This window comes from Podarcis erhardii, assembly GCF_964252035.2.
Source record: "Podarcis erhardii genome assembly, chromosome: 15".
Classification (NCBI taxonomy): domain Eukaryota; kingdom Metazoa; phylum Chordata; class Lepidosauria; order Squamata; family Lacertidae; genus Podarcis; species Podarcis erhardii.
In genome coordinates this window covers 19124827-19148693 of record NC_138505.1, presented here as the reverse complement: position 1 = coordinate 19148693, position 23867 = coordinate 19124827, and the positions used below count along the sequence as shown (strand labels likewise).

At 48.1% G+C, this 23867-nt stretch overlaps 1 protein-coding gene across 5 annotated transcripts in view; it reads left to right on the top strand.

Moving 5' to 3' along the window:
* Positions 1 to 23867, top strand: part of SIPA1 (signal-induced proliferation-associated 1) — a 35721-nt gene that overhangs the window by 1451 nt on the left and 10403 nt on the right. The window contains exons 2-8 of one of the 5 annotated variants that reach the window (XM_081841743.1): positions 3602 to 3731; positions 13130 to 14415; positions 16034 to 16158; positions 16829 to 17017; positions 18675 to 18849; positions 19937 to 20040; positions 20264 to 20421. In XM_081841743.1, the coding sequence (XP_081697869.1) occupies positions 13506 to 14415; positions 16034 to 16158; positions 16829 to 17017; positions 18675 to 18849; positions 19937 to 20040; positions 20264 to 20421 (1661 nt within the window). In that variant the 5' untranslated portion in view covers positions 3602 to 3731; positions 13130 to 13505. The other 4 variants (XM_081841745.1, XM_081841746.1, XM_081841742.1 and 1 more) reach the window with 4 other exon arrangements.

Here is a 23867-nt window from a genome sequence, read left to right as displayed (position 1 = left end):
CACTGCAGGTTCACCTGTTTACTCCGACCTTTAGAGAAACCAGGGAATGAAAACTTGGACCATCTGCATGCTGGACAGGTGTTTTGCCTCTGAGTTTGGTCCCTTCCTGATACCCTTCAGTTATTAATGGTCCTTACTAGCAGTTGTCTGAGAACATCTCCTTGGAGATCTTGCGCTTGGCCATCATCTTATGTCGAGTGATCTTGGGAATTTAAGTGTCAAGAGCACACAGCACAGTTCAGCAGTGCAGGAGCAAGGAGACCATATATAGATATAGATATACCGCTTCATATTTCGGCAGCTAAGTGGTTTTGCAAATCCCAAGGGGAAAAAATCTTCATGAGAAATACAAATTCAACATTCAAAACTGAATAAGACTGATGGTGCTACTAATAAGAACTCCACATTTCAAATAACGTAATTAAATACCTCCAAATATGTCAAAATGCAACGCAATCACAATATAGCATAAAAAGTCATAATTACCCAAAGAACGTAATAGAGTTGTCGGACGTATTCACTTGCATATTCGCACTTCACACAACTAATTGAAACACACAATCCACAGTCACTTAGTTCTCTCCTTGCCCACACCATTCCATGCATGCGGTTCCCACTTCAATAAAACACACCCAACATTGAATTAACAAATAGCCAATAATCCTGTACAAAGGAATTGGGCCCGTTTTATGCCTGTGAGGTGTGAAAGTCTCTCTGCACCTTTACACATATAGTTGAATGCACACAGTCTCCCCAGGAACAGAATTTCAGATCTCAGGGGAACTTGCACATGTACGACTACATGTGCAGAGGCCTCCACCCTACAGATGCTTGCAGATGTCAGAGGAGAGATGGACACGGGAGCTAATGATTGCCCAAACAGAGCTATAGATGCATTTACACCTGTAGCGGCTTCTCTTTCAAGCATCCTTTCCTTCCTTGGAGGTTCACCAGAGGTCTGTTTTTGGCCTACAGCTCTCACCTGCCCCAGCCAGCACAGCATGGCTAGGACAAATGGGAGATGTAGTCAAACACATCTGGAGGGCACCAGGTTGGTAAAGGCTGGAATAGGTGATTAAAACGGGGGGGGGGGCATTGGCTAATGTTGGAGCCATGGATGGAATCACAGTCATAGGATGGAACCTGGAAGACTGAAAGAGATGTTCAAGTGCTGTCTGCAAACCTGGTTTGCAGGTTTCATGTTGTACCTAGGTGAGCTGGGAAGGAGACACATAAAATAGGTTGATCTCCCTTTTTAAAAAAAATAAACATAAATTCCAGTTGTTACCTAGATCTATTTCCATCCTTGGACAGCACAGGCACGTTCCTTGGCAAGTGGGGGAAATGGGGAAACTAGGGACCTTTTAGAGATTAATTTTAGATCGTGTCTTGGTTAAAAAAAGAAAGCAGAAACCAGAATGGTTTGCTTTCTCTTGTAGCTGCAGAGAATGGCCTCTTGGAGAAGGAAGTCCCATCTTCAGGGTGGTCTGAGCACCTCTTCATCCAGTTTAGGATCCTTCTGTAGAAGAGCTAAATTTGGTGTTTTCCAAGTCGTACAAAAAGCAAAGGTGGTATTGTCAGCCCATAAGAAAAATGTAAAGTGATTAGGCCAACTGAAATATTGCAAAATAGTGTGCAAGTTTTGATTCCCCAGAACTCTTCATCAGGCTTGAATTGCTAGATCAGGGGCAGGGAGACTTAGGCCAGGGGGCCAAATATCCCCCCCCCCGACATTGCCACACCCTCCTTGAGTACCATTGCCCAGCTGGAGTGTGTCCTTCAGTTGTGCTGATACTTCTTGCTTGCCACCATGGAGGGGTGTGTGCACGACTGTGTAGAAACTTCTGACATCCACATGGATGAATTTTGGAAAGCAGCCTCCTGTACAAAGGTAAGAGTCTCATCCAGGGCCCCACCCACTTTTGCCTCTGGGATTTGGCCCTTGGGCAGAAAAAGGTTCTGCACTTCTCAGCTAGTTGAGAGACAAAACAGGCATGTGGGAGTCACATCCATGGCTCCTCCTACTTTTGCTTCTGGCCCTGCCCACCACTGGCAAGTGGCCAAGGGAACATGCCTAGGAGCCATGATCGCTCCTGACATCTTCACCATCTGGAGGGGCATGCCTGTGGATAATTGGATTTTGACTGTTTTCGCACACAAATACCCCATCCTGTAGAATTCTCTCTCTGGGACCAAAATGCTTTTTTTGTGCAGCCTGAGCAGGAGCAGTTACCATTAAGGAAAAAGAGGTCTGAGTAGGCCGATAGATATGTGGACTGTCCCTGGATCAAGTGACTTTTCTTCTTTCAGTTCTCAGAAGTTCTTAACTTAGCTCAGGGTGGTCATCTGAACTAGCCAGATGTTTAACTAAGAATCAATCACCATTCAGTCCATTATTTCAAAAATAAGACTTTAGCGCTATATAATAGTAATAATAATAATTTATTATTTATAACCTGCCCATCTGTTGGCGGTTTCCAACAGAATATTAAAATACAGTAATATATTAAACATTAAAAGCTTCCCTAAACAGGGCTGCCTTCAGATGTCTCCAAAAAGTCTGGTAGTTGTTTTTCTCTTTGACATCTAGTGGGAGGGCGTTGCACAGGGTGGGTGCCACTACCGAGAAGGCCCTCTGCCTGGTTCCCTGTAACTTGGCTTTTCGCAGGGAGGGAACCGCCAGAAGGCCCTCAGCACTGGACCTCACTGTCCGGGCAGAACAATGGGGGTGGAGACGCTCTTTCAGGTATACCGGACGGAGGCCGTTAAGGGCTTTAAAGGTCAGCACCAACACTTTGAATTGTGCCTGGAAACGTACTGGGAGCCAGTGTAGGTCTTTCAAGACCGGTGTTCCCTCCTAGGACTTTGGCTTTCCACCCCACTGGTCCTCCCTATCCCCTTTTCCTGTTTGTCTCTGTCCTTCCTAAAGTGCAGCTCCCAAAACTGGACCCAGGTGAAGTCTGACAAGTGCAGATGTGAGCCACCCTCCCGATCAAAGCATCTTTAAAGTTGGGAGAGGCTGGCGAGGGCAAAGGTTCCATCGTGGCTTTGGAGGAGACACCTCGAAAGCAATGAGCAGACATGACTGAATTCAACAGCTGGCCCCGGCATCTGTGCGTCTGCTTTAAATTCTAAATTAATTAGTCTAGCATAGGAGGATGTGGTTTTAACTAGTTCCTCATCCGCGCGCCCCCTCCCACATGTAGGAAGCTACTGAGAATTTACGGAGTGGATCTGCTCACTGCTGATGTGCAAGACTTTCTTCTGGTCAAAGCCTCTGCCCTGTCGTCTCAGATTGCTGGGGGTCAAAGGTCAGAGTCTCCCATCTTGGCTGTTGAGTGGCCACCAATCTCAGGGCTGACTTCCTGGTGGTCAAAACAAGTTTTGAGGTGGGGGCTTAGCTTAACTTTTCCGCTGGTTATTCTCAGCAATGAAATATTTATTCAGAGGATTTGTATACTCTTCAAGGGGACTCCATACGTGAAATGATTATTATTTTTTAAAGCATCAATCACAATTCTACAACAGCCACCCCAAAAAAGCAGGATGGGGGAACAATCTCATTTTGTAAGTTCTGTTTCTGCTTCTCCCCTCTCTTCAGGGCAAATGGTTCTTCAGATTCCCCCCTTGGCTGCATTTTGGGGAAGGAGGGGCCGGATGGTGGCAGCTTCTGCAATGGCATTTAGCATCCAGATGCTTCGCTTACAATAACTTTGCAGCAATTTTGTAAGGTAGGTTGGCGCTGTTCCCATATTGCAAATATGGGGACTAAGGCTGAGGCAGAGCAAGTTGCTTAAGTGAATTAATGAGTTGAATCGGGGATTTAAGCCTCATCATTCCAAGTGATCATTCCAAGCTGGGTTAGGTACATGGGAAACTGGTCAAACCCTTTGCCCTACTACTGTCTATGCCAGCCTTCCCTCACCTGATGCCCTCCATATGGTTTGGGCTACAACTCCCTGCAGCACTGGGCAGTATAGCCAGTGGCCAGGGGTTATGGGGCTTGTGGTCCAAAAGATCTGGAGGGCTCCGGATTGGGGAGTTCTAGCTTGCTCTTACTGGTCATTCATTCTCCAGGATCTTAGACGGAGGCAAGTAAAAAATCCAGATATTGTGGGGATTGTATCTAGGACCATCTATATGTAAAGCAAGCACTGTGCCACTGAGCTACGGTGCCCCCCTGACCTGCTAGGGGTTAATGACAGGCCTCTGGCTCTTGTTTTAACAACCAACACTTTTGCCTATTTGTCCTAAACCCCAGACATCCTGTGGCATTCAGTTCCACAGGACAACTGGGGGGGGGGTTCTTGTTCTTTGTTGTTGTTAATACAAGGGTTTCCAGACATTGCTGAACATCTTCTCTTGCATCAACCCCAAACGTCTGCAGCCAATGGCCAGGAACGAAGAGAGCTGTAATTCAGCAACATCTGGAGGGCCACAAGTTCCCCGTCCCTACAAGGCTATATTATTTTCTTTGGCTTTAAATCTCTGTACAGCCTCTGGTGTGTATAGATTAATGAGGTTCTGCAAAGGCACAGCAGACAGAGAAGCACGAGAGGGCTGGGAGACCAAGCGTGAGATCAGCCTCGCTCAGAGGCCTGTGGAGATAAGCAAGTGATATTTTTCAGCATGCAGCCTCTCATCCCTGACGGATTGCAATAACCTGACCCAGGGCTGGCTCTGGGATTGAGAGTGTCCTCACTATGGTGTTGACTGGTGGGTTGCCATCCTGTGTGGGTTGAACCCTGGTGATCACAGCTGGCAATGGAGGCAGGCAGCATTGATCTGTTTGGGAATGGGCAGCCCATCGGAAAGAGTCTCCCTCTGAATTAACCATCCCGATTCCTCAATCTCAATCTCCATTCCAAGCTTGGATTAATACCAACCCCTGATGAAAGGTTGTGGTAGCAAATGATGGGGAAGACCATTCTGTGCCCAAGACCAACTTTCCTGCCAGAGGACACTGGGCTGGGCTGGGCTGGGCTGGAATCAGGGGTGAGGAGGCACCAGCCCATGGGTCAGACTTGGTCAGGGATTTGAGGCTGGCCTGCAAGGTTGTTTTCCCCAAACCATACTCACCTGTTCTGCATCATATGCAATTTCAGGTGTGGGGCTGTTTGAGACGTGGTTGCCAGTACGGTCAGGAAGGTACCCTCCCCATGTGTATTGGCAATGAAAACCCAAAGTGAGAGCTTTGCTAGCAAACTCCCCGTGCAAAGTTTGTTTGCAGAAAGCTGTTGGGCAGTAAAACTGAAGCATTCGGTGTTTTAAAGCACTGTGTAGGGTTTCTCACAAGCCGGGTATCAAGCTTTGAAGTCCCAGCTTTGGGACTTCAAAGTACCCAATCACCTGAGGGGATAGTGACGCCAGGCAGTTGGCAGGTGGACATCCCACCCACTTGTGGGATTTGGCCCGTGGGGCTGAGATCCAGTAAGGATCTGGCCTGCACAACTGAAAAGGTTCCCCTCCAAACAGTGGTAGATGGACAAAGGGGAGAGAGGGGTGGGGACTTGAGGCCTTCCCCTCCCACCGCAAAAGGGGGCCTCCTGAGTGGCAGGCCACTCCCCTTGTGTTGCCAGCACTTTCTCAATGCCTCCCTGTCCGCATTGCCAGGCCGGCTGGTGGCTGACGCAGCCCAAATGGCACTCTGTGGCCTTTCCCTGCCCCCTCCACCTCCAGCCTGGCAGAAGGAGAAAGCCCCCTATTCATTGCTCCTGGAAATCCAGCTGCAAAGGGATGCTTTGGCCTTATCAGAGCAGACCCAGAGAGAGGGGGGGGGGAGGAGTGGGAGACTGGGTTGCAGGACGTGGGTCTGATAGGAAGCCAGGCCACACAGTTGGGACCCGGACATAATTTCCCCTCCCCTCCCCCATCCACAGTGGATCCCATTTTTATGGGATGCAAGAAAGGAAGCTAGCGAGTTTTTCCTTTTAAGTAGGATGGGGAAACCCTCCATAATTTTGTTATATTTGGGGGGACTGGGACTCAGGCCTGCAATGTGTGCTAAGGCCCAGTACGGATCTTTCTAGTGAGGAACCCGCACTCACCACTTTGTGTGTGTTTGGTGATGGGGGGGGGGCAGATCTACAGCTAAGGCCCAGCTCTTTCCTGAGGAAGTTACGTGAGAGAGTTGCTGTGTGTGTTTGAGGGATTGGGGGCGGAGGGGGGTAGAGAAGAGGAAGAAACACAAAAGCAGCTGTAGCCGAGCTGCCGTGTGTTTGGGGGGAAGAGTCTGGTCTCCTGCTTGCGCCACACTTCCTGCGCTACAGGAAGTGAGTCACCGCGCCAGCGCTGTCAGGCCACTGCGGACCGCTACCTCCCCCCCTCCAAAAAAGATACCGGTTCTCTGGCAGGGTGAGGGGCGACCATTATTCGGGAAGGGATCAGGGGGCGCACAACGGGGTTGTTTTGCAATGGGGGGGGAGGGAAACGGGGAGGTAAAAAGGGGGCGCTTCCGTGCATTTGAAATGGACGAGGCCTCGCCGAAATGACTGGGCTCTTTGCCCAAGGACCCTTCCTTTTGCCTTCCTCCCAAATGCTTTATCGTGTCCCTTGGCATGTTGGTGGGGGTGCCTATTTCCTGTTGTCATCGACATCTTCCTCTTTCCTTCCATGGCTCTCCAGCCTTCTTTTTCCTGCCTCTCCCCCCACCCCATGCCTGCCATCGGGTCAGCCGCCGCTGAATGACTTTAGCCTTCTGCCTCATGTCTGCTTCCTTCCTCGGAAAGCAAACTTTTCCTTCCCTCGGCAGCCCTAAGATGGCAACTCCCCTCGCCTCCGTTTGTGGGGCAATTGCCTGGAGCCTGAGATGTGCTGGGAACATTGGGGAGGGGGACCTTTTTATTTGTACCCAGTTAAGTTTGCCCTAGAATAATTTCCTGCGGTTGGGTCTGATCCTGATTTGCAGCGGGTCTTGCGGTTTGCTTGCTTAATGTGTCCGGGGCAGTTTGCTTGTCAGATTCTTTTCTCCAAAGTCTCTTGCATTGCTCTGTTTGGGGTCTTTGGGATGTGAGCAGCGGGGCCAGCAGGATTTTATGGGTCCAGTACACTATATGTGGGTTGCACACATGCACACCCCAACCCACTCACAAAAATGGGTGGATTTGCACAAAATTTGTACATTCTTTGTGTCATACACAAATGGATGCCCTTTTTTGCAGGTGGGGTGGAGGGCCCAAAAATAAACCAGTGGCCACACACCTAATGAAATGCTTGACATACAGAATGTGGACAGGTAAAGCTTCCCCCAAAATTGTATTTCCATAATAGAAAAAGCTTAACCTGCTTAATTTTTGACTGCCGTACAGCACACAAAGGCACAAGAAACCTGCTTTCCCCCAGTGCCAACCCTAAAAAAGCCTAGGCTGCAATTCTGTGGCCATTTATCTGGCAGAAAGCCCTGCTAAAAACATAGAGATATACACCGGTTCTGAGTAGGTATGTATACCATTGTACAGCAAGTTAACTCTCCAGTGAGTGCCTTGTCTTTAGCTCCTGCACGGCAAGAGAAATACAGAGTTCTCACATTTTATGTTTACCATTGAGGGGGTTGGTGGGTTTAACATTCACCCACACTTAGTAGTATTTTCAGAAAGTAACTTCTAGGGAGTACCTGATCTCTGGTGAGCCCACCACAGGAAAGAGGCATCCTGGTTGCAAGGATAAAAGGGAGCACAAACTACAGAGATTTCAAGGTCTGGGAAATGAGACAGAAGCAGGAAAAGTGTACTAAAGGGGAGAGGAAAACAGTAATTCATTACCTGGATGTCAGGTGGGTGGAGGGTCCTGCCTTTGGGCAGGCACCTGTATTAGACATTCCTCCCAAGTTTGTGGGCCTTGTTTTGCAGCCAGAACCTATAACAAAATGCTGCCATGCATCTCCAGCTGCTAAGGTGGGAATGGGGAAACTGCGGCCCTCCAGATGATTTTGAACTCCCAGCTCCCATTAGCTGCAGTCAGTAGGGACGGTGGTTTGGGATGGTGGGAGTGGTTATCCTGCAACATCTGGACAGCCACAGAGCAGGTAGCAGTTGATAAAACTGGGGTCCCTGCCAGGACCTTGCAGAGCCAGGCAGAGGCCCAGGCCAGGTAGATAATGTGCCCCCCTTTTTACCCTGGGGATAACTGAAGTCTTATAAATAAGTAAGTTCGCCCCAGTGTATCCCCTGCAATTGTGAATATGCTGACTGAGGCCCCCTTTGGAATCAGAGGCCTGGGCCAAGTGGCCCATATGCCCCCCCCCCCCGGTCTGGGCCTGGTCCCTGCCTGAGAGAGCTGCTGCCAGTCAAGAGTAGTTAATTACTTGACTAGATAGTCTGACCTGGCTTAAGGCAACTTCCTATGTCTACATTGTGCTAGAGGACTCAGGTTTTGTGTTCCAAGTCCTGAACCTGAACATTTAATAGATGGTTATTATTATCCTTATTTGTATACTGTCCTATACTCATAGATCTCGGGCAGTTCACAACGTAAAATTCCAATATAACAAACACAAAATACATAATAAGAATAAGAACAAAAAAATCCCCAATAATCCCCACTTCCACGACGTATTTAAATGGCATCAGATGTTACTTAGCCAAAGGCTTGGTTAAAGAAGAATGTTTTCACCTGACACCTAAAGATGTATAATAAAGGCACCAGGCAAGCCTCTCTGGGGAGAGTGTTCCACACATGGGGAGCTACTGTAGAAAAGGCCCATTCTCATGTTGTCACCCTCTGGACCTCTCATGGAGAAGGCACACAAAGAAGGGCCTTGGAGGATGATCTCAGGGTCCGGGTAGGTTCATATGGGTAGAGGTGGCCCTAGAGGAGGAGGAGGAGAGGTTTCTGGAGACTGGGGAAGGAAAGGCTTATCTTTCCCCCTTTCCTTTCCTTTTCTCTGGAAGTATCCCTGCGTAGTACTAACAGGGGAGTGTTTTCATTTTTTAAGATTGTGGCACTCATTTCCCCCCATCTTACTTGCCCCTCCAAGATACTGACTATAATTTGCAAGTTCTTCAGGGCTTGAGCAAGGTTAATTCCCTCTTCATAAACACATCCTTCAGTTCCATGCTGAATTTCTCAACTGACACCTCAACAATCCACACATCCTGGAAACTCACAGGTCCTCCATTTTTTGAGTTCCTCTGAATCCTGGGAATTGCCGTTTGCTAAGGGTGCAGGGAATTGTAGCTTGGGGGGACACTACAGTTTCCAGGGTTCTTTGGGGAAGCCATGACTGTTAGATGTGCCATAAATGTGATTTAAATGTATGATGTGGACGTGACTGTGTTGAATTCTGTTTATGTGGAATAAAAAGAGCATATTTGGGGGGGGGGGGAATCAATGTGTGTTTGAGCCCAAAGTAGTTTTTCATTTGGTTTACAGGTGTGGGGGGTGCAAAAATCAGCATGACTTGTTAGAATCGCTTGCTGACACTTCATCAGTTCTCTCCTTTGCACCCACGCTGAGGTGTGATACAGGTTTTCTCGCTTTCTCTTTGCATGTATTCTCCCGCTGCCCGCTGTGAAATTTCCCCATGCATAAGAATTTCCATTTTAGAACATTTCTCATCTTGACTGGATCTTATCAGATCTTATCAGAAATTCTTGTGCTTTCTAAAAATGCCCACTAGGGAAACAGCAGCAACAACAACAACAATAATAACAGGGCCCTGACCAGCATTTCAGCCCCCCAGCTTACCCTCCTTGGTAGAAATATCTCTCACTTTTTAAATGTATGTATGTATTTGTTTGTGTATAAATAAGGAGTTCAAGACAGCTCAGTTCTCCCTTCCCTTGTTTTAATCCTCACAACAACCTTGTGAAGTAGCCTAGTCTGAAAGCAAGAGGGTAGGCCAGTGAGAGATCCATGGCTGAGGGAGGATTTGAACCCGAGACTCCTCAGTCCTAGACACATCCGTTATGCTGTGTTGTTCTCAAAATATTTTATTAATTCCCCCCCCCCAACATCTCCTTTTCCCGCCTTTGCAGCTCAGGATGGTACATGGTGGCGGTTGTCTTCCCCACCCACCCACCAGTCCCAATCCCATCTTCCTCATTGCAACAACCCTGTGAGGTAGGTTAGGTTGGGAGTGACTGTTCCAGCTCACCCCCAGCAGCCCTTGCACTCGATTAAGGATTTGAATCTGGGCCTGCCCAGTCTTTGGCTACATTCCTGCCATACATTTAAAGTCCTGTGGGTACCACTTTAAAAAGTTATGGCTTCCCCCAAAGAATTCTGGGAGGTGTTGTTTGTTAAGGGTGCTGAGAGTTGCTAGGAGACCCCTATAGTGACCAGGGATCAATTGTTAAACCGCTTTTGACAATTGTCGCTCTGTGAGGGGAACAGGCCTTTCCTAACAACTCTCAGCACCCTTTAGATAACTACAGATCCCAGGTTTCCTATGGACTGTTTAGTAGTGGTATCGTAGTGCTTTAAGTTTATGGTGTGAACGTGGCCCATGTCTGGCACTCTCTAAACACTACATCACACTTCGGAGTGGGTGACGCTTCAGCACGGTGTGGCATGAACAAATGTACCTATAACTCTATTTGTGTGTGATAAAGGAGGGAAACCATGTAAAAGCTGTGCTGCCTAGAGAAGGACAGCAGAGCAGAGTTTGGAGCTACTCAGGAGTAGGGCTGGGCGATATCAGTTTTTCAACATTGCGGTGTATCGCCAGCCAAACATTGTGGTTTGGCGATATACCGCAATGTTGAAAAAACAAGCTGCATCGGCCTCTGTGAGGCACCTGGTGAAACTGCCCCAGCTCTCACCTCAGGAACTGAGGCGGTTTCACCCTGACACTCACGGGCTGGGGCAACGCAGCTTGTTTGTGCAGCAAAGCTGGGGGTCCAGAAGATTCCCCCTCCCCAGTGGGGAGTGCCAACCATGCTTCTCTCAGCTGAGCAGTTTTACAGAGCCCCCACCCCGCCACCAGTTCACAGGGGCCAGTGCTGGGCTGGGGGCTCCTTTAACTGCTTGGCTCAGGTAAGGGCAGCTGCACACGCCTCAGTTGAGCAGTTTAAAGATGCAGAGGGAGGGACAAGCTGTATCAGCGCCTCACTGATACAGCTTGTTTCTCCCTCTGCATCGTATGATGGAAGAGTGCAATGGCAGTTTTGTTGTGAGCTAAAACTCTTCTGAGTTTACGCCAATAAAACTCAGAGGCAAGAGGAGTTAGGAGTCAATTGTTGTTTATTGCTAAGCAATAGGTTACAGTCCAATTGTTTCGCAAAACTGCAACCCCGGGTCCAGGTGGCTTGTTTCTCCCTCTGCATCATATGATGGAAGAGTGCAATTGCTGTTTCACCAGCGATATACCACTGAGGGAAACCGACATTGCAGTCTGCTCCTCATACCGGTCCTGGGCGATATATAGCCCAGGCCTACTCAGGAGCACATAGTGCAAAAGTGGGTTGCAAGCTGTTGTCGATGTGGCTTGAAAAAGCTCCCAACCCCCCCCCCCCCATTCGAGTTCCTGTGAAATTTCCCTCCCTGGGCGAATGCTGCTTGCTTCTGTCTCTGTCCACCAGACACAGTTCATCCTCTTCCCCCTAATCTTTCTCCTCACGCCTTGATGACAAGAAGCCATGCCTGTGCTTTGATCATTTGCAGAAGTTTCGTCTTCTTCCACTTCCTCCTGCTTGTGGTGCTGAAGTGGAGCGTGTGCCTCTGGCCTCTGGGCTGCTCAGCTAAGAGTTGCTGTTGCATGTCACCGCAGCGTGACTTGGTCCTCCCCACCAGGGTCAGAGGCAGGTTGTTGCCTTCCCTGGCCCGGCTTCCAATCAGTGTGTAGTTTATTTTGGGGCGAAGGTGGAAGTGAGTTAAATGGGGTTAGTGATTTTGCAAAGCGCATGCAAGACCAAGGCCGGGTATGCTGTTATTTTTGCTTTCCTCGGAGTCTGGGACAGGGCCTGCCGCAAGGCAGTGGGCAGGGGGACCTGCTTTGCACCCAGGTTCAGATGCCACTGCCTTCCAGCTCTCCCACCAAATCTTCCATCCCTGCCCCAAGCTGGCCGGTTCCTCCAAGAAACAGGCCCCTGGCTGGGTGCAGGGCTTGTTGGGCTGTGCCATCTGCACAGGGTAAGGGACAGCTGGGCACCAGTTCCTCCGATGGTGATTGGGAGTGACAGCCCTCGGGGGTGGGGTGGGGAGGATGCTGTGTCAAACAACTAGGCTAATCGGCTCTTGACAGCAGGGATTTTATCCTACATGGGGTGTGGAGCAAATGGAGCCCTGTTTTGCTTTAATACTGGGGCTTGACAAAAGCGCAGGTCCAGAGCACAGGTGAGAGTGTTTCTGGGTATATGCAGAGCGAAGAGCATCGTTTGATGCTGGGTTGGGAAGCTGAACTCTTGGGTAGAGGAACCACTTTATTCCAACTCCTATGCAAAGTTTGAAGCGGGGAGCTTCTCCTCCTCCCCAGGAATCCCAGGTTCAGAGGTGTTACTAGGTACTTGAAAGCCCAGTGATCAGAAAGGAGATTGCAGGAAAGCAGATTCCAACTAAACATATGAAAAAACTTTCTGACAGGAAGAGCTGTATAACAGTCTCTCTCGGGAAGTTGTGGACTCTCCTTCCGTGGAGGTTTTTAAGGCTGGATGGGTATGTTTCATGGATGCTTCAGCTGAGATTCCTGCTTTGCAGGGGTTGGACTTGATGACCCTTAGGGTCCCTTCCAACTCTGCGTTTCTATGATTCTGTCAGCATTGTCCCCACCTTAATTTCCAAAGGCCTGTCTGAGCAGGAAGGTTTGGGCTTGCCTGCAGAAGGATAACAAAGAGGGAGCCAGTCTAGCCTCTCTTGGGAGGAAATCCCACAATGTGAGAGCAGCCAGAGAATAGACTCTCTCTTTGGTGTCACCACCAACTGTGGCTCTGAGGTTGACAGGAACGAGAGAAGGTGCTCACCTGAGGATCTTGACACCTGGGTAGGTTTGTGAAGGGAAGTACAATCTTTCAGGCCTCCTGGGCCCAATGCTTGTACCCCATCTGGGAAAGTTTGGCAAGGTCTCCAAAGCAGGAGATATGGATATCACAGCAGGCTTGAATTCCAGCTCCATAAACCCGGTGTGTTTGGCTCAAAGCAGATCTTTTTCACCTGCCTTCTTCCCTTTCTCCTGTGTCTCTTTTTTCCATTGCAGTAAACAGCCCTCAAAATGGCTAGACAGCTTTGCCGTGGCCAGGTGATTCCTGGCACCCCTGCCTGCCTGACTGCTGTGTGCTGACCCTCGCCTCTGCATGGAGCCTGTTTGCTGAGGAGCAACTTGGCTCTCCCCAGCAGGACTAGATCCCTTTTAAACCTGTTTGGAAGCCCCTCCCCATGGGCGGGGCATTGACCTCTTCCGCCAAAGAGACTGCGGCCTGTTACATGCTGACAACCTGATTTGCTGACGCACCTGGGGAAGCGGGATTGGTGTTGTTTTTCCTTTCTCCAGTTGGGTAGGATCCAGATTCCCCCGTGGTCCTTTGGGTGCCTGGGCCAGCGCGAGGGGATAGGTCTGTGGGCGCCTGGAGGCAATGCAGTCAGACGACCTCTTCATCCGCAAGACCCGAAGCCACTGGAACCGACCGCCTCTCACGTCCCTCTCTTTCGACACCTTTCGGGCCCCCAAGCCCCAGGCGGCTGAGGGCCCCCTTGCGGGGCAGTGCGGCCCTCCACTGAGGTCCCCAAGGCGTAGCTACCTCATGCATCGCAGCAACAGCGACGTGACACTCAGCGAAGGGGAGCTGGCCCCTGCCCCTGCCGCCCCCGGCTCTCCCTTGCCCGCTGTGCCACCCGCCGCTGGAGTTGGCCTTCACCGCATCAGCAGCAGTCCTAACACATCCACAAAGTGCCCCGCGCCCCCTCGGGCCCGGGCACACAGCCACGAAGAGCCACGGGCCAGCAGCCCCACAGCACGGCGCTTCCGCGACCCCCTGCTTCTGCTGGGACTGGCGGCCAACGAAGTGTGGGAGACCGAGGCAGACGGTGCGCCGGCCGGGGACCCTGTGCCTTCTGAGGCGCCCGTGCCAGTGTGGGGTCGCCACTTGGCCCACTACGACGTCCAGAGCATCCTCTTCGAGCCGGGCGAGGCCACCCGAGAGGCGGAGAAGCCTGGCAATGTCACCACCGGGGCATCGGCTGCTTCGGAACGGGAACGCTGCCAGGCAGACCCGGTACCCCCCTTTGAGGGAGAGGGGAGCGAGGACAAAGATGGGCCTCTGGTGCTCAGCTGCCCCAACTTCCGCATGGAGGCTGGGGGCGAGGCTGAGTGGGGGATCGGCCAGCATCGGGGCTCCCTTGCGGGGTTTCACTGCCCCAACATGGCGGTCTCTGTGCTGGAGGAGCCCCGGGAGAGCTACGGGCAGAGGACCAGCCGGACAAGCCATGCCATTGAGTACGCCGACCTCGGAGCCTGCTATTATCGGAAGCATTTCTACGGCAAGGGTGAGCGGCTGCCGGCAGGGTGAGATGGAGCAGGGGAAGGGGGCCCTGGGCGGGCTGTGGGAGTTGACATGGGGTGTTGAAGCAAAGAAATTCAAAAAGGCGAGTGGGGGTTGTGTGGGACACAATAGAGGGGTATACGGAGAATGTGCAGTATGGAAAACCTGGCTAAGGAGACATTTTTCTTTCTCCTAAAACTAGAATTCCAATTCCTGGACCATTATTTTGCCTCCTCTTGCTTCCTTTTTGCATGATGCATAGCTTTAATTTTAATTTTTAAAAATAACTTTAGTTATGCTTTTTCAAATTTAAAGTTGCACTCATTTATATACATGGATTTACGTACCCAGTCTGTATTGGCTTCCCAATCTATCCTTCACTGACATTCTAGTTCATATTCTTTGGATTGCTGCATCCCCAACAGACTTCCATCCTTTTTCTTCCTCTCTGTTCATTTATCTTGTCCACTACTGGTCCTAAGTTCATCCCACCTGGAAATTAACCATGATACTATCTCTTTTTAAATATTCTCCAAAACAATCCCACTCACTCCTTATTTTTTCCTTGTCCCAGTTTCTTATTTTGGCCATTAAACTTGCTCATTCTGCAAATTCTATTAATTTATGCAATCGTTGGTCCTTTGTCGGAGTTGCCTTTATTTTTTATTTTTAATATAGTTTTATTAATTCCCAATATATAACCATTACAGAAAAGAGCAGGGGCAGGGGGGATACAAAAACAAAACCCGAACTCTTCCCCCCTTCAGGAGGGATCAATCTAGTTAAGATTTGCCAGAGTCCAATCTCTGGTTTTGGTACTTGCCATTCTTCAGGGTTATCAGTAAAGTATTTTATAAAAGGATGCCAAATTCAACAAAATTGTCTGCAGCATTTGTATTATTCAATGCATGTAATCTTTTCGTTAATGTTTCTGATCAGCAATAGATCATTCCTTCTATAAATAAAGCTATCTCTGTTGGAAAGCTTTATTGAAGACATTCAGCCCCCTTTTTGTTCTTTCCTGGTGCACAGCAGCCTCTCCCAACCAGCTGCTGTGGGGCTGATGGGAGTTTTAGTCTGAAAAAATGTGGAGGCCTCCCTAGGTTGATGAAGCCTGGTGTACAAGGAAGAATGGTCTGGCCTCAGCCTTCTCAGATCAACCCCACAATCTACCAGCCCAAACCCAGGAATAAAAGATTACAGTTAGAATTATGTAGTTGAGAAGAGGGTGCCTCTGAGCACATTCCAAGCCAAGGACTTTGTGTCCAATACTTGAAAACAGAGCTCAATCTCCTTTCCCGCCATCACCAACTCCTGGCTAGCTTTCCTCGTTCCAGCAGCCTTGTTCAGATGGAGAAAATGGTTTCCCCTGTTCTAATTGAGAGCCGGAAAACTTTGCTGATCTCCTGAATCATACAGAGATCTTCCACTAGACACCAGTGGACCTTCTGCTCACCCTTGGTGTTCAGGGTGGCTGAGGGCAAAAATGGACCGCTGGGTGTGGGGCAAGTGTAGGCCTCCTGCTGGCCGCCTTTGCTGTGAGGTTCCTTGTTTTCAGAATCTCTGGTTGGCTTTGTTTGCAAGCTGTCCTCAAGGCAGGTTCCTCGCTTCTCTCCACACAGAGCACCAGAATTACTTCGGGGTGGACGATAAGCTGGGCTCTGTGGCAATATCACTACGGCGTGAGGAGAAAGAGGGCAGCGCTGGACCCCAGTACAATTACCGCCTTATAATCCGCACAAGTCAGGTGGGTTCTCAAGACATGCCGCAATAGCTGTTCATGTGTTTTTTTATCCCAAACTGCCAGCTAAATTGGCTTACCAAAAATCAGCCATGACAACTGTCTCTGCTATCAGGTTTATGCTCTAAAATACACAGCACACAAGGAAAACAAGATGGGGAGGGAGGAAGGGTTTAGTGGAAGCCCAGTCACCCATTCTTAAATTTATGGTTTGTATAATGTAGTTCTGTCTATGCAGATTCTGGGAAACCTAGGAACTGTAGTTTGTTACAGGTATTGAGAGTTGTTTGGAGACCCCCTATTCTCCTCACAGACCTACAATTCCCAGAATCCTCTGGGAACGGGTTAATTTTTAAAGCACTCTGGGAACTGTAGAGCTGTGAGGGGAATAAGGAGTCTCCTAACAACTCTCAGCACCCTTGACAAACTACAGCTCCCAGAATTCTTTGGTGGAAACCATGACTGTTTGAAATGGCATTATACCACTTTATGGTGTAAATGTGGCCTGAAAGACAGTCTGTGGCAAAGGTGGGACTTAACCCTAGCTTTTCTCAGGTCCCACCCCAACATCCTAGCCACTAGGCCACACTGAGTGGTGTCATGGCCTTACGTGGAGGGGAGTCCCCCTGGTGTGATCCTCCTCGTGTCCCCTTGACAGCTGTTGTTTTCCTCCCAGCTCCGGACTCTGCGGGGATCTATTCTGGAGGATGCTCTTCCCCTTTCGGCCCGCCACACTGCCCCACGGGGCATCCCTCCCAAGAAGTTGCTGGAACACGTCATGCCAGAGCTCAACCTGCAGTGTCTCCGCCTGGCCTCTAGTTCCCCAAAGGTCCCAGAGACCTTGCTCAAGTTGGATGAACAAGGGGTAAGGCTGTTGCATTCAAAACGCATATTCCCCACCCTGTTATGTCTTAGAACTACCTTCAAGGCCATGGTTTACTGCCATGGAAAATTGTTTATTTGTTTTTATACTGCCCTTCATCCATAGATCTCAGAACGGTTCACAACATAAATTTGCAATACAGTCGTACCTCGGAAGTCAAACAGAATCCATTCCGGAAGTCCGTTCAACTTCCAAAGAACGGCTTCTGCAGCCAACTGGAAGCCACAGAAGCCCCATCCGACGTTTGGCTTCCAAAAGAACGTTCAAAAACTGGAACACTCACTTCTGGTTTTTGATTGTTCGGGAGCCAGAACATTCGACTCCTGAGGTGTTGGGGAGCCGAGGTACGAGTGTATAAAAAACACAAAATACACAGTAAACATAAGAACAAAAACAAACCAATAATCCTACAACACATTTAAAAGGGCACCAGATGTCAACCAAGGAATAAAATCGAATCCTGAGGAACCTCACATTGAAGGCTCCATGGGCTAAAGAACACTCCCTAAGCAACACTCTCAGACCTTCCAACTTTTTCTGATGCAAAACTGGGACATGCATCTTCTGGGATGTCTTCTGGGCAAGTCATGTGACTCTCACTCTTGCCCCCCAAAGCAGTTTTTTGGAGGGGGCAAATCTCGTGTAGTGCCCCAAAACGCGAGAGCGCATGAAGTCGCAGCACCCAAAATGGCTGCCGAGATCTTGCGAGAAAAAATGGGAAGGTGTGCTCACTGGAAACATCAATCCAAATAGTACTGGAACTACCTCAAAGCAGTGCCACACGGTCCTAACTCCAGAAGGAAACAATGGTTGATGGTATTGAAAGCCGCTGAGAGGTTGAAGAGAATAAACAGACAGATGACCCATGTTTCTCTCCCAACTGAGGTCATTGTACAGGGTGACCAAGGCAGGTTCTGGGCCTAAACCCCAATTGAAATGGATCTAGACAATCAGTTTCTTCCTTGAGCGGCTAGATTTGTATCATTTGTATTTAAAAATAATAATTTAAAAATCAGAAGGCAACCATCAAAGAACATCCAGCTGAGCTGTAAGGCAGGGCTGGGGAACCTGTAGCCCACCCAGTGTTATTAGACTCCAGCTCCCATGATCCCCAGCCAGCATAGCTAACAGCCAAGAATTATGCGAGTTGTTGTAGTCCAACAATATCTGGAAGCCCCATCTTCCTCTGCTGTCTCAAATGAGCATGGCTATCGGTTCATTTCCATTTACGGTGTTGACTTTGACTTTTAAAGCCCAACGCAGCTTGGGACCTCAGGTACTTTTAAAGTCCCACATCAATCTACGCGGCTTTTAAGATTTTCTACCGAGACACATATGTTAAGATCTTTTACTCCAGCTACCCGGCAGGGACAACTACGTGATGGGCTTTTTGTTGCAGTTGCGCCTCTCATTGAATACTCTGAATACTAGTTTCTGGGCGACAGCAGCAGGAGAGGGCTAGCACTTTTGTGGCCTGCTTGTGGGCATCGCAAGAGGAATCTGATTGGTAATTCTGTGTGCAACAGGATGCTGGATTAGACCTACCCAGTAAAGTGAAGGCTTTGAAAGAGCCTCTGATTGGTTCTCGTTTGGGTCTTGCCCTTCAATCTACCCATCCCGGACTTCCCCCTCCCTGCAGCTCAGCTTCCAGCGGAAAGTCGGGGTGCTGTACTGCCGGGCAGGGCAGGGCTCCGAGGAAGACATGTACAACAACGAGGAAGCAGGGCCAACTTTCCAGGAATTCCTGGACCTCTTGGGTGAGCGCATCCGGCTGCTCGGCTTTGGCAAGTACCGTGCCCAGCTAGACAACAAGAGTAAGTATAACGGGAGTGTGATTAATTTATGTGTGTTTTACAGGGTCATGGTTAGGGGGTGGCCTATGGGGTCTTCCGCAGTAGACCCTGGATCTCCTGGTCCTTCTCCCCCACTTCTTAAAACTTTTTTTAAAAAAGGCAATGTAAACAGTAATAAAATATAAACTGCTTAGAGGGCAGCTGGATGCAGTGCCCATCTACCACCTGAATTTCCCAGCGGCATGCCACCCCAGTCTCTGAGCGGTGAAAAATTTCAGGCAGTTACCCAGGGTTTGTGGTTCCTTTTGGAAATGAGGCGCAGCAGAGACCATGGTGTCTTTATGATACATAGTGTATTTACACATATATAGAACCTGAGCCTACGATGGAAGGGTTCACAGCATCAACCTCCACCCCCCCAAAGGGCCTTGTTTCTCCCACAGCATTTGTCGCAGCATAATAATAATAATAATAATAATAATAATAATAATAATTCATTATTTATACCCCACCCATCTGGCTGGGTTTCCCCAGCCACTCTGGGCGGCTTCCAACAGAATATTAAAATACAATAATCTATTAAACATTAAAAGCTTCCCTAAACAGGGCTGCCTTCAGATGTCTTATAAAAGTCTGGTAGTTGTATGCCGCATGTTGATGCCAGGCCTGAGCAGGGCTTAGTAGTCATGTTCCTAGCTCTTTTTGTCTTCTCCTGTTAAAGCTATGCATTTATTTATTAAGTAAAATTGGTTGGTTGGTGTCTGTCTGTCTCGGAAGACGATGGAGAAGTACGGCTTTTGGGGGGGGGCGTGAAGTTGGAAGGTTGCCATGCCTGCTGTGACTGTAGAGAGACAGGTTTTGGGAGAGACAAGCTTTGTTGCAGCTGGGGCAGGTGAAGGCATCCGGTTATGCGGCTGCAGATGCACCATGGCGTTTCTTCTCTTTCCACTCCTCCCAGCAGTCATTGCTCCTCTGGTTAGTGCTATGGATGCAGAACCTGACTGCCATACACAGACCCTTTCTGAAAAAGCTACCTTTTGGGTGAGTGGATGCTAGCAGCAGCTGCACTGAAAGTTTTTTCTAATCTCTCTGCCACTCTTCTTTGCAGATGATTCCACAGGGACCCACTCGCTCTATACCACGTATCAGGACTATGAGATCATGTTCCATGTCTCTACCATGCTACCCTACACCCCTAACAACCGCCAGCAGGTATGTGGGGGCATTTTTGCTTAGGTCAGGGGAACAAGAGATTCCCCATAAAAAGTAAGTGAGGGGGAAGCCATCACACACATACTGGAGAAGAATCAAGCAGAACTTATTCACATCCTCTTAACGCTCCATTCAGAGGCTGAACAGAGTGCCTGTACCAAGTCTCCAGCTCCCCATTTCTCTGGTAACCTTCCTTTCCTCCCCCACCCCCAATCTTCTGCAGCTGCTGAGGAAGCGGCACATTGGGAATGACATTGTGACCATCGTCTTCCAGGAGCCTGGAGCGCTCCCCTTCACGCCAAAGGTGTTCCGCTCACACTTTCAGCATGTGTTCATTGTGGTGAGGGCACATGAATCTTGCACAGAGCACACTACTTACAGGTGAGAGGGAGGTGGCAGTGCGGGGAAACCTGGCCAAACTCTCCCTGACCTTCTAATTGTAACACCTCCTTTGGACTTGTTCCTCTCAATGGACTTGACAGCGATTGATTTTGAAGAAAAATACTATTTTTTGGTTGCAAATCCTTTAGTCCTTGTGCTAATATTATTATTTACATTTACAAGTTTGTTACCTTGTGAAAATAACCCAAAGTGAGGTACAAACACAATACAAACACTAAGACCAATTACACAGGACCAATAAAAAACCCTTAAAAACATATCCATAGAAATAAAAGGCAGGTCTTTTCCTACCTGGGGCTGGGGAAACCCAGCCAGATGGGTGGGGTAGAAATAATAAATTATTATTAAATTATTATTACCCCACTAATAGAGGCCAAAAATACTTAAAACCCTTCAAATTAAGGGCCAAAAGCCCAGGTAAAAAGCACACGTTTGCCTGGCAACTAAGACTAGACAAAGATGGTACCAGGCAAGCTTCCCTGGGGAGAGCTTTCCACAGCCACATAATCACCGCTGGAAAGGCTTGTTCTCGTGTTGCCACCCTCTGATCACAGGGCCAGTGTGAGTGCATGTGGGGAGGGGTTGCCCTTGACATATGAGGTTCTGAGCCGCATTGAACAAACCATGGTTAAAGTAATCTGTGGCATAACATGATGTGCGAATGCAGCCATCATTGTCCGTTGTTAACTTTTAAATCCATTCTTTCCTTATTTTATTCCAACCCTTCATCCAAGTTGCTCAGAGTGGCCCATGGTCCTCATAGCAGTCCTTTGTGGTAGGCTCATCAGGGAGAGAGTGTGTTGGATCCAAGGTCACCCGCTGAGCTTCATGAATGAGTGGGTTTTTGAACCAGGGCCCCCTGGTGCTAATCCAGGCACCCCCAACCTTCAGCCCTCCAGATGTTTGGACTACAAATCCCATCATCCCTGACCACTGGTCCTGTTAGCTAGGGATCATGGGAGTTGTAGGCCAAAACATCTGGAGGGTCACAGGTTGGGGGTGCCTGTGCTAATCCAACTCTGTAGCCACTGCCTCTAACCACACTTCCACATAGGCAGTGAACGTGCCCCATTCAAGGAAGAAAGCATCAAGTTTAACTTGACTTCTGAATAAGATTAATCTGATGTACCAATGTCTCTGTTTGTCCCAGATTCTTAGATAGCAAAGGTTGTATCCAACTGAGTTATAGCCAGAGTAGACTCATTAGAATGAATGGATATTTATGAATTTCAGTGGGTCTACTCTGAGGAGGACTGACGTTGGATTAAATTCCAAGATATGAGGCTGCTTCTCAGTCCTTTATTCCTGTATCCTTATCTGATTGAAAAAGTAGGTTCTGGTTAAGGTTTTAGGACACAAAGATCAGAGGAGTAATCAGGACCTCGTCTTGAACACAGCAGAGATAGCCTGCAAAAATGTTCACAAGCACAAGCAAACAATATTGATCTGTTTATAACTTGTTACTTATCTCTTGCAATATTTTCTGCCAGAATATGCTAACAGTCCTTACACATCCAACAGCATATGGAATGCAGGACCAGGTTTTGATACAGGTTTTTACAAATTAGATTTTTTAAATATTTTCTGCAGGAAACTCAGCTGGCTGAGACTTGTAATTCTTGTACTGTACTCTTTTATCTTAGAAATATGTCCCCTTGTGGTGAAACAGAGGTACAGCCACATTTTAAGGGATTTTTTTTTTTTAAGAACCATTGTACAGTAATTTGACCCCCAGTTTCCTCTGAAAAAGAAGTACAGCTACAAGTGTGTCCCCTCACCCAGTTTTCCATTATTATAAAAACAAATCCCCTAAATGGTGTGTGTATAGTAGGGTACAGGTGGCTTTGCCCCTGCCATCCCTCCTCCCGGCTATCCAGATCTGGAATGGGGCCCTTGGCTGGTTATTTGTGTCGGGAGAAACCTCTGCACTCAAGGGAAAACCATGAGATTAATGTCACATGTAGTTTGGTGCTAAGGTTAGTTTACAGTAGCCCTTCTGTTTTTATTTGCCATTCTTGGTGCATTTTTTCTTTCTCCAGAGAAACCAGATGACAGCAGCATCTAACTATTGCAGTCTAGTACAACTTCTTTTTCAAACTTGATTTGCACTATTTTTGCCCTTTTTACCGTAAGGTATAATTATAGTACCAGCGTGCCCAGGTTAGATGAGCAAAGCAGTAAAGGATGTTGGGAGAGGCTCCTGTATCTTTAATTATCAGTTTCCTGAATACCTTTTTTTGATGGCCACAATGTCAACTTTCCATAAGTGATGTGGGGAATTTTTTTTTCCAAGAAGGAAAAATACCTGTTTTAGAAATGCGTTGATTCATGAAATTAATGAGTAAAATAATGAATCATTACAGTACAAGTCAAATTTGACTAAATTTGGCAACTGAAATAAATGTAATATTAGTCAAAAATAAAATCAGTAATAAAGTCACTTATTTCTGGTGGCTATCCCTAGATAGTACACATATTTGTTGACATAGCTCTCCAGGCATGCTAAGACTAGCATGTTAAAGAATAAGATATGTGTTAAATGACACTAACTTTTCAGTAACCTTTAACTTTATTTATTAATTAAATCGTTTTTATACTGCCTTTTGACCCTAACAAGACCTCCCCCCCCCCAACCTGTTAAAAAAATATTCTAAACTGGCATAAGTTTTTAGAGGCAGCAGCCTACCTCATCAGGTGCTGTGCTGGAACTGTGGAAAGCTAATATTTATTTGACTGTTAATTTATTTGATTTATCAATTGCCCAATACAAAAATAATTCCTAGATAACTTACAAACAGAAGCCAACCCAATGCCCCAGAGGGAAGCCCAGAAGCAGGACCTGTGCACAACAGTAGGCTTGCCATATGTCAGGAAAATTCCTGACACGTCCTGGTTTTTGGATGTAAAAAGGGTGTCGGGGGGGGGGTTGCAGAATCAGCCATATGTTAGGGAAGACCCGGATGTATGGCAGTGTGATGGAAAAGGCAGTGGAAACAGCTCCAAAAGCTTAAAATCACTATTTTTTGGTAGGGAGGTTTCCCTTAAAATGCTCAACAATTTGGGTTTGTTCCCTAAAATGTCAACAATTTTGGGGTCTTCCTAAAAACAACTTTGCAGGTGTCAGGAATTTTACTTTTTTGAAATATGGCAACCCTGCACAACAGCAACTTTCCCCAGTTGTGATTCTCAGAAACTGTTATTCACAGGCATATTGCCACTGCCTTATACTGTGGAAAGATCTCGCACAGTGCCCCAAAACAGTGCTTTTTTCTGAGTGAGAGCGCATGCGATTGTGGCACCAAAAATGGCTGCCAAGATTTGACCATCCTGTTTTTCCCCTCAAGCGATTGGGAGGTATGGGATCCCCATTTTTTTCCAAGCTCTCAAACCCCCAACTTTTCTTTCTGTACCACTGTCACAGCACA